This window comes from Quercus robur, chromosome 2 (genome assembly GCF_932294415.1).
Source record: "Quercus robur chromosome 2, dhQueRobu3.1, whole genome shotgun sequence".
Lineage (NCBI taxonomy): Eukaryota > Viridiplantae > Streptophyta > Magnoliopsida > Fagales > Fagaceae > Quercus > Quercus robur.
The window spans coordinates 97,436,364-97,447,724 of NC_065535.1; the positions used below are offsets into that span (position 1 = coordinate 97,436,364).

General features: G+C 36.1%; 1 protein-coding gene across 2 annotated transcripts; it reads left to right on the plus strand.

Moving 5' to 3' along the window:
* Positions 1-3,890: 3,890 nt before the first annotated feature.
* On the plus strand, positions 3,891-10,033 carry LOC126716111 (2-C-methyl-D-erythritol 4-phosphate cytidylyltransferase, chloroplastic). 2 transcript variants are annotated; one of them, XM_050417113.1, is made up of 11 exons: positions 3,891-4,092; positions 4,250-4,428; positions 5,233-5,288; positions 5,790-5,869; positions 6,033-6,115; positions 6,435-6,512; positions 7,406-7,474; positions 8,686-8,754; positions 8,861-8,907; positions 9,501-9,591; positions 9,780-10,033. In XM_050417113.1, the coding sequence occupies exons 1-11, from the start codon at positions 3,951-3,953 to the stop codon at positions 9,846-9,848; spliced, it is 963 nt and encodes a 320-aa protein (XP_050273070.1). In that variant the 5' UTR covers positions 3,891-3,950; the 3' UTR covers positions 9,849-10,033. The 2 variants fall into 2 exon arrangements, with proteins under 2 accessions (XP_050273070.1, XP_050273071.1); XM_050417114.1 differs by lacking the exon at positions 7,406-7,474.
* The last annotated feature ends 1,328 nt before the right edge of the window (positions 10,034-11,361 follow it).

Sequence of the window (11,361 nt, forward strand, 5' to 3'; positions counted from 1 at the left end):
TGGACCAAAGAAATGTAAGGCCCATCATCAGACAAAGCACAACTTTTGAATGGAGTGGGAAACCAAAGAGAAGCCCACATAAAAGGTCAGAAAACACGGACGGAGAGCCTCCAGATCACGACAGACGCATGAGCAACAAGCAGACTCTTGGACACATCTGAAAGGAAAGTACGCGCAAGGCCCAGGCACCACCAGCCTGTACCCAGCCAATATAGGATGTGGTGGGGCCATGGGCCAAAGGTAAGAGGTAAAGGGGGTATGGTTTGGTGGTGGGGAGAGGGGAAAAGATCTATTTTGCGGTTCCTTCTCGAGCTCTTTTGGGAGGTACGTCCTGCTAGGATGATAGACCACCAAAAAGAGGCAAGTTTGAGGGGGAACCGTTGGGTGCATGCCTTGAGAGTAGAGAGAGAAAGCATTTATACCGTGGCAGGAAGAAGTGTTACGGTATACTGAGGAACGAAACAAACCTGCCTCTGTCTGGCAAGGATGAATGTCGCACAGACCTGGTGGTCGGCAAGTACGCCCAGACCAGATAAAGGCGGTTAAGGGGCAAAACGGTAAAACATTGGTCATGGCAGGCACTATAAAAGGGCCCTTGCCGTGCCTTGAAAAGGGGATCGAAAAACAGAGCATTTACGAAGTAGAAAGAAAAAGCAGAGTAAAAAAAAAAGAAAAAAAGAAAAGAAAGAAAAGAGAGAAGAAAAGAGAGAGAAAAATACAGTGGGCATGCACCGGTAGATCGGTTTCCCTCTCTCCCCCTTCAAATCTTGCTCTCTTCCAAAACGTAAACAAGGACTCCTTTTTGGGCAATAACCATTCAGGTCCGACTCCCTCAAAGCTATTAATCCGCACGACAAGATCTTTTTCCTGGGAGATTATTTGCATTGAGAAGAGGCGTTCTCCCCTCTTTGGCTTTGCTTCGGCAGACTAAACTTAAAACTTGATTTATGCCCATTTGATTAGTTCGTATTATTTTCATTACTGTTTCTGTGATTGACATCATCATGACTGTAATCATGCTTTATAAGTAGGGATTACATAGCCATTTATTTAAATAATCAGATATTTTGTTTTGGTTATTATTATTATATCTGCTTACCGTAACTTGTCTGCAACAGTGCTGCTTAACGTAAGTTTACTCCTAGCAGACAAGACATAAGTTTGTGCACAAACCGGCCCAAGTTGAGTTACAATTGGACCGGCCCCAACTCTCTTACTCAGAAACATTCGGGCCCATCACCTCAGGAAGCAGCCCAGCCCAATACACCATACACAAAAAAGGCCCCTACACACTTTATAATTTAAATTTAAAGTGTTTTCAATTAATCCTTTCATTTATCCAGCCTCAACCTTTTTTAGTGATAGAAAGACAATAGAAAGATGGATATAAAGTTTGAATTACATATGTGAGACACCATAAATAATATTATTACTATTAAGTTATTACTTGAACTTCAACCTTAATTCCATTTTTCTCCAACATACCCAGAGATTTATTTAATTTTGGTAATAGGCTTTTGGGAATTTCTTTGTTACTCAAATAGTCCCCTTGATACATTTTATAAAGATTTTCTTGCTCAATTGAACAAGATTGATCCATTTCGAGAAGCTATGTTCATTTGTGTCAAGGAGAGACAAACCCTTAGTGCAACTTATGTCGACCTATGGTTGTTGATCAAAGATACTCCAATGGTTAAACAAGTACTAAAACGTTTTTAAACAGTATAGAGATGACATACTTTGGTAAGCATAAATAGGAAGGATATGGATGCTTTTTGGTAGGAATGGATGATCACCCAAAATTAGGCATTTGAGCATGATAAGGGTCGTTCCCCTAAGTCAACTACAAGATGTATCCTTAGGTGGAGTGTTTAAAGATATAAATGGTGGTTTCTAAAAAAAAAAAAAAAGAAAGATATAAATAGTGGATTAGTTCAATTGCATCTATGTAATTGAAAATTGATGAGATATAATTGTTGTTGATATAAGAGTAATCAGATAGCTTATGGTCCACAGGCCAACCTAGTAGCCCACTAGGCTAATAGGTGACCTAACCTGATATTTTTGAGGTATGTGGGTAGCCTTATGGGCTAGAGTTTTCCCTTCTAACTCGTTGACTGGTTAATGGCCTGTTTGACCTAACTCACTAGACCCATGGGCTAAGTAAAAACAAGGCAGACTAGCCAACCTAGCCCATTACCAACCATGAAAATATTAATCAATGTAAAAAAAAAAGGTATTACCTTTATGCTAGGAGAGATACCAACTCGCTTAAGAAGTACAGGATATTATGGCCCAATATTGATCAATGCATAAAAGGTGTGACCTTTACTAAAGAAAATTAAACTCAACTGTATACTTTTGAGTTTCTCTTTGGAAAGTGGAAACCTAAGGTAAGTGCAACTAAACTTTAGCCTTCTTTCCTTCTCAAAAAATAAATTAAAAAAAAAAAAACTTTTGTCTTCTTCTTCCTTTAGAGCATTAGCATTGAAGAATGCTAATGCCATATCTAAGGCTTTTTTGGCATTTCATGGCTTAAAAACGTTTGCATCAAAAAATTGTAAACCCCACTATTGCAAAATTTTTTGCAATAGTGCTACAGTACAATTCTAACTTTAGAATTGTACTGTAGCACTATTCTAAAATATATATATATATATATATATATATTTTATTCCCTCCGAAATTTCTCTCTCATCTCAGTATTTCAGTTCTCTTTTCTGTCTTCCTTCTCTGTTTCTCCATCTGCTCTCTCTTCCCTTCAGACCCAAACACCATCTCTTCTCTCTCTTCCTTCTCTCTTCTTTCTCTGTTGGGTTCGGTGTTTGGGTCGTTGGTCGTGGTTGGGTTCGGTGTTTGGGTCGTGGGTGACGGCGTGGGTCAGTGGTGGTTGTGGTTTTTGGCGTAGGTCACTATGGTGGTTGTGGTTTTTTTTTTTTTTTTTTTTGGCTGTGACCGGTGCTTAAAGGGGTTTTGGGTCGTGGTTGGGTTCAGTGTTTGGGTCGTTGGTCATGGTTGGGTCCGGTGTTTGGGTCGTGGCTGAAGTGGGTTGTTGGTCGTGGATCAACAAAGCTTCACACGGCCTCTCTCTCATCTCTCATCATGGATCGGCGAGCTGGGTTTGGATTGGTGGGCTAGGATCGGTTGATGGTGGGTTTGAAATGGTGGATCTGTTGATCGGTGGGTGGATCAGTTGGGTTGATCATCGGTAGCTCCGATGGTGGCTTCGGTGATGATTTTTTTTGAATGGGCTTGCTCTGGTGGGTTTCAAATAGGCTGGGTTTCAAATCGGCGACGTGGGTTTCTAATCGGTGGCTTGAGTTTGCTGATCGGTGGCTTGGGTGGTGGGTGTGGTGGCCGTTGTTGGCTCCAACTGGTTTGATGGTTTGTGTATGTGTGGCTCTGTTGATGGTTTGATGGTTTGTGTTTGTGTGTGTGGCTTTGTTGATGGTTTGTGTTTGTGTGTGTGTGTGTGGTGATGGGTTTGAATAGGTTGATCGGTGTATCATGGGTCTGTGTGTGTGGCTCTGTGTGTTGAACCGGTGCTAGAGGTTGAGGGAGACTAAGGAAAAAAAATACTGTTGGAAAGCCCAGGAAAATGGAATCACGCCTAGTTTGAAAAAAAGTATCGGTTAGAAAGAAATAATAAAGAAAGATTAAAGAATAATATTTTAATAAAAATAGAGTTTTGAGATGTGGGAGGTATTGTAAAATAGTATGGTATAAGTAATAAAGTGACTTTTTGATATGGTAAAATAGAATAAGATAACATTCTTTGATGTTGATGCTCTTACCAAACAAAACTTGTCTTATTATTGTTATTATTATTTTTTTTGATAAAATAACTTTTGTCATTTCTAGAAAAGGCTGTGACTTTATAGTGAAATGGCTGAATTTATAGAAGCCGGGCGGGTGCTTTGCATTGTTGCATCAGGCAGGGAGGGAGAGAAATGGCACTTCTTCCAGTTGTCTTCAGCTTCCCTCCCACCAATCACCCTATTCCCCTCAAATCCATCCCACCACTTTCACTCTCACTCTCACTCTCACTCTCACACTCACATTCACATTCACTCCCCAACCACATATTTCCAGGTGAAGTCAACCCTCTTTCCCTCCTTAATCCACTGTTTGGTTCCCAAGGAAGTTAAAAGAAAAAAAAAAAGAAAAAAGCTTGCATGCAACTCTACTTTTATTTTAATTGTAAAAAGTTTGATTTTTGGGTGGTGGGTGTTTTTGTACTTGTTTTCAGGTCATAAACCCAGTTTCGTGGAAGAGCTGGCGAGACGTGGTGGCAAATCATCAAGAATCGCTCGCTGCTCTTCAAAGCCTGAGTCTGAGACTGAGAACCAAAAGACTAGAACTAGAATTGTGAAAGAGAAGAGCGTTTCGGTGATTCTATTGGCTGGAGGGAAGGGCAAAAGGATGGGAGTAAGTCTTTTTCCTTTTCAATTCACCTTCTTCATCTCACTCCATTTATCTCTATTCAATTCGTTTTATTTAGCCATCCCCAGTTCATCTTTTTGTTGAATACTTATAAAAAATTGTGTTAAATTGCTTATATACCAATTCGGGCAATCCTTGATATCACAATCTACCTCCACTTATATCCCTCATGTTCTCAATTCCTTTCAACTATTTTTGAGTTTTGAAATTGAACTGTAATACTCCTCAGTGGTGTCATCAGTAGTCCTTGATAAATTACCACTTGGCTCCATCTCCATACGTGGGAATGGGATTTTTAAATAAGAGGTAGAGTGAAGAGAAGGTGCGAACTCAAAACCACTTGCTCTAATGCCATGATAAACAACTGCTTAGACGAGCAAGTTGACATTGATTTGATTTATCAGCCAACGCAATGCTGTTAGCATTAGGCTTCTGTTTGATCTAACGCATAGCCTTTTGTATTCTGCTTCATTTTAAATTTTATTCTTCTGTCATCTTAAATCTGCCCGACTAGATAATTAACATCAATTTCAAGAATATATAGTTCCATAGGAATGCATTGCCTTCACACTTTATATTATTCATACTGTTAATTGTGTCATTGTTATCTTTGAGATGATGTATGGTTTTGTATCTTTTTGCATATACATACATGCATGCATGTGTGTGTATGGTGTTTATATGTAGCACACTACACATCTCACATATGTACTTCCATTTTCTTTATTATCAATAGTTTTTCTATTCCTCATCTGCCACATGATGGATCTATTATGTTTTTGCAAATAGGCGAGCATGCCAAAGCAGTATCTTCCACTTTTAGGCCAACCAATTGCTTTGTATAGGTAAATGGAAACAACTCAATTTCTATATGAATGTCTTATTCCCATCACATGGGGTTGGCTTCAAATTCTTCTAGAGGACTTGTGGAAAGTTATCCTCTCATGACAATTGAATGGACAACCAGTATTTGGTCATATCAATATGCCGTTTATGTTTCATTTATTGAATGGATGGAATGCATTATACTAGTTGACTATCAATTTGGTCATTTGGGGGAAAAAAAATGCACAACGTGAAAGCTTGCTTTAAACTTTCAGTCAGACCATAAATGCAAGTTTTTATTCTAGAACTTATCGTTGCAATCAATATATAGTGACTAAAGATTTGACCTGATTCATGTTTTTATAGTTCTAGGTGTAAGACCTCCTAGGTGTGACACAGATGTAGGTTTGTCTCCCAAGGCAACTTTAGGATGGGTACCTTAAGTATTATTTATGTGCTTTTACACTCATTGTTCATTGATTCATTTTCTTATGAAGTGATTATATTCTGACTTCTTGCAGTTTTTACACTTTCTCACGATTGATTGAAGTGAAAGAAATCATTGTAGTTTGTGATCCCTCCTACAAGGACATTTTTGAAGGTTTCAGATCTCTTTCGTCTCTTCTCTTCTCCTCTCACTCTCTCACCTTTTGGACTTTAGCAGACTTCCTTTGTATAGCATATTGCTGCTACTTGACTGTGTTTTATCCTGTTGGTTCTAGTACTAGAGGAGATATTCAAACTAAAGTTTTTTGTTTTCTTAGGAGCCAAAGAGAATATTCATGTGGAACTTAAATTCACTCTCCCTGGAAAGGAAAGACAAGATTCTGTCTACAGTGGACTTCAGGTACTTCAGACTCCCCCCCCCCCCCCCCCCCAAAACACACTCACACAAGAAGATTTTAGTTACTAGCGCAGCTTTTTTAATTTTAAGTCTCTCAAATGGCACTTTCTCCTTCCATAAAAATAGGATTGAGGGCGAGGTTGTTGATGTTGGTTTACATGTTGTGAATTCTTCAATAAGCCCACATTAACTCCTAATAATACCATAAATTTATAAGCTGATGCTGTGAACATATGTAATAAATGGTTACATTAGGTTTGATGACCCCTTTGATTTTATGTTGAATTTGTTTGATTATCAACGATGCTGCTTCTGTTTTCAGGCGGTTGATTTGAACTCAGAGCTTGTTTGTGTCCATGATTCTGCCAGACCTTTGGTATCATCAGGAGATACAGAAAAGGTTTGACTTTGTTCTATGCTTATCTAGCGTGCTAACTTTAGTTGTTAAAATCAGTAGTGGTCATCAAATGCACTATTTTCTAGGAGATCGATGCCTACAATCTGGATAATTCCCAAATCTTAAACTTAACAGGCAATTTCTCTTGGAGGTTGGATATTTTTTTGAATTGAGGATTCCACTTCAATAGCTTACAGGCAATTTCTCTTGCGTTTATACTGTGTACCTATTAAGAAATATTGTTACCCTTGCCATTTGCCTTGCTTACAACCACTACAATAATATAGATTAAAGGATTTGAAGTCACAGTTATGAAGAAGTCAAAACTTTATCAAATATGCTAAGTGTAGAACTGATCTACAACTTGCATATGTTCCAAGGGAGTTACAATGACTGGTTCCCATTATTATACCCTAACAGCTTAAATTTTTGGGAGAATCGATAATTTATCATTCATTATATCCAACTCTTATTATCTGAAGGATCACATGCAGATGCAACTAATTGGGGGAAAAAAGAAAAGAGGATTTAGTGTGAATACTAGAAGGTAGTTTCTAACTTGTCCAATGGCCCAAATTTGAACAGCTTTTGAGGGTCTGTAGAAAAGACTAATCTTGGTGCATTGAGTGGAAGAAATCATGAGACCTAGACTACCTTGTAGATCTATAGAGTAGGTATCAAAAGATATCATGTACAAAATTGACAGGTCTCAAATGCACACTATTCTGATAATATTTAAGAGTACCTATTGGGTTTTCCAGAATTGTTTCAGATTATATCTCCTGCTCTCCCTCCCAATCTCACTTTTCCAGCTATAACCTTACAAATTTGATATTTTTTGTTCCAAAATATGGCCTTTAAAGATAGAGGATGACTGGTCAATTGTTTGTTTTTAGGTTCTTAAAGATGGTTGGCTGAATGGAGCAGCTGTACTTGGTGTTCCTGTAAAAGCTACAATCAAAGAGGTACCGACTAACTGTAGATTGCCCCTGGGCCTTCATTCCTTTTTCCCCCCCTGTTTTTTGATACATACCCCCCTCCTCCTCCTCCCCTCCTACCCCCCACCCCCCAAAAAAAAAAAAAAGTGTAATGAAGATAATTTATTTGAGGCTCTTAAATTTTTAGAACAAAGATCAATTTAAAATTACATTTTTCTATAAAAACTGATAATTCTGTTAAATTTTCATTATTTACGAAGTTCTGTTGAATTGTATATATGATTCAGATAAATGTATAGCTGATTTTGAATGAGTTTCATGTATTTTTGTTTTTCCCAGAATGAATTCTTCCTGTATGGTGTTTTCTTCTAGTTGTAGCACTCTGCTATTGTCATTTACTTCTCTATTTTGTTGTGGAATTTCTGTTTTCCATATCTTGTAATTCAATTTAAAAAGATATTGTCTTAATTCAGTGTAGCCCTAATGTCAGTAGAGCCAAGGTCATTAGTTTGAATCTCCCCCACCCCCGCACTTTGGGGCCAAACTTACTTATCAAAAAAGATAATGTCTTAATTCTGTAGCGTACTTTCTTAATCTTGTTCTTAATTTGTTATATCTATAATTTAATTTCTCATGGATTACATATTTCTAAATTTAGTTTCTTGCCTTGTCTCCTATAGTGTCAACATCCATATCTTTGCCATAATCACACATGAGTTTGGATCTCTTCCTTTTCCTAAATGGTACTCTAGGTATCTCATAGCCATTATTCTCGCTATGTTCCTGTTTATATCTAGTTTTACCAAGGTTATACCTCCTCTGCTGTGACTGATACACGTACTTATGTCCCATTGGTTGCTTGTGATGATGAAATTGGTGCAACTTTTTGGCCTTTTACATTTATTGTGGGGCACCATTTCAATTTACCTTTTTATTATTGCTAGTAAAAGATAGTGCATAGAAGAGTACTTCAGTTTAGTCTATTTTGGTATCATTCCCTGAATTGTTTCTTGCATTATATAAAAAATTTGGTGTATAGAACAAACTCTTCGTACCAACCATTATGTTTCTGTTCTTCATTTAACACATAGAAGTTCACATTATGTTTCTGTGAGTTTTAATATCTTTTATTGACATGGTTCCCTACATTTATGCATATTATCAACTTGATTAGGAATAAGTTTTCTCCACCAATTGACCTTGTGAAAATTCAAAGTTATTTCCTGATCTTTGTGCAGGCCAACAGTGAATCTTTTGTAGTAAGAACTCTGGACAGGAAAACACTTTGGGAAATGCAAACCCCACAGGTTTAATGTTGAAAGCATATATCTATATTTTGATAATTTGTTTAGTTCTAAATGAGCTTATTTAGGTAATTAATAACATTGTTGCATAATTACTCTTTTTTTACAGGTGATTAAACCTGAGTTACTTAAAAAAGGTTTTGAGCTTGTAAATAGGTACTTCAGAATTAATTTTGTTATCATTATTTTTTTCCTCATAGTTGAAATGTATTTTATAGTTCACATTTCATAAGTATGTTGTATACTATCTGTTCATAAAATTTAATCATACCTGTTTGTTAGTGTAATACGAGACATTGTGATGCTTTTCAAACCTTTGGTGCAACTCTGCATTTGAACATAATTTTCAATTTTTATTTAGTAAAAAATTCATACCAGATGGATCTTTTGAAACTGCATGTCTTCCTGATCTGCACATATATTCAGTGGGAAATGTTACCGAATTTTAAGTGCACTTCCCAGTTAATAGTTACAGTAATAGTTTCTTACTATTTGTATTTTTTTTGGGTACTTTGAAATCTTCAAACACATGTTAGCTAGTAAGAAACCATTGCTGTAACTACAAAGTGCCTACATTTCCAGTAAATATGACTTCATATCATCCTTTCAATACTGTGTTTGTACCTATGCAATGAATGCTTCTTGATGTTGAACATTTCTTTTTCAAGAACAACCTTTGGCAAGAGGATCATTAATTGTAATAATTTTCTCTTCAAATTCTAAGTAATCAAATTCTAAGAATTTTACAGAGAAGGACTTGAAGTCACTGATGACGTATCGATTGTAGAGCACCTCAAGCATCCTGTATACATTACTGAAGGATCTTATACCAACATCAAGGTACTGAAACTTTCTGCTATGATATTTATCTACAAAATTAATTTATCATAAAGAATTCTTGAAAGGTGACTGACCTCATTTTGAGCTTTAGTTATTTCTTAATATATTTGAAGGTTTATTCTATGTAAGAGAGAAGGGCAACCTCATCTATTTGGACTGTAAATCATTTTGCCGAGATTGTTTTGCAGGTCACAACCCCAGACGATTTATTGCTTGCAGAGAGAATATTGAGTATGAGCCCTGGAGAGTCTTCTTAGTTGGCCCGACTACTTGGGCTTAATTTTGTATTTCATTGTTGTACAATTCTGAGGGCAACCTTTGTTGTATATCAATTTTCTAATTTATTGACTAAGTTGAGAGGCACTGAAGCAAAAACCCAAAAACAAGGATATCACTTGGCTTGATTATGTTTTAGCAATAGTACATAATCCTTTGGTTCAAATTTCCTTTAGAGCTTTAATACCGTTTAGCTTTACTGATGTCTAATAGCACTGCAATGAATAATAAATTAGAAGTAAGAAATCTATTCTAGGACTGTTCTATTATGTTCAAATCTGAAGGTTTTATGAGGTGCTCCAGTCTTATTAAAACTAGTCACAGACACCACCGTCCACCCTTGGCGCGATGGTCACTTCACAAGTATAAGTGTTTGTGGGGTGTGAGGGGCAAGGGCCCGAGGTTTAAGTCTCCAGGAAGGAGCTTCAAACACATATACACTTAGATTAGATTAAAGTAAAATTTCTATCTTTTAAAAAAAAAAAAAAAAAAAAAAAAAAAAGAACACTAGTCACAGACTCGTGTAATGAGCAAGGGAAAAAAAAAAATTGACGATTTGCTTTTTTGTTGAGTGAAAAATGAAAATAGTAAATGTCATGAGATTTATAAGTATTAATCCTAAACTCTTCCTAAAAAATGATGTGATTTTTTGTTAACGAAGTATAGTTGATACAATAAATTAAATTTTCTAAATTAAGTTATCTATATTTGTTAATTGAAAGTGTTTTAAATTTTGTAAAGATTTTTTTGTCTTCAAAGAAACATAATGCATTTTACATTTAATAATTATATAAGACAATGTAATGTGGTTAGAAATTGTTTCGGTACTTCTTACAAGCAATTTATTTTCTATCCCTTTTGAATGACTTAAAGAGGAAACAAATATAAATAAATCTATTACTTATATTAGGAAAAAAAATATGAGACTTTAATAATATAAGAAATACATAATTATATCAAGAACTTACATTACTTTAAGAATGTAACATAATTGTTAATAAAAACAACTCCTCTTTATACATAAATCTCTTGTCTCAAAGCATCACCTAAGTGGATAAAATTAGGGGTGTGCAAAATATCTGCTTAACCCGTCCGACTCGCAACCGACCCACCCGCCATGTGCGGGTCATTAAGTTAAGCGGTTTGGATTGGGCAGGTTAGAACCCAAAAATTACGGATTGGATTGGGTTATGGATTGAAAAATTGCCAACCCGCTACATCCCTACCTGCCCGCTTAATTAATAATTTTACATACATAAAAAAAATATATTAGTTGAAATTGTTAAGTATTTAAAGTTAATCAATTCACCTAATAAATTTTTACAGCTAATTAATCATCAATTCCCTAAACAGAACCAGCCTTCAAAAAATTCCTTAAACAAAATCTAAAAAGTCAATATTGAAACCCTAAACACTCTTACCTACCACCCACCCCATTTACTTCAACCATATATACATTATATTTATACTATTGGTATTTATATGCTCTAAGTC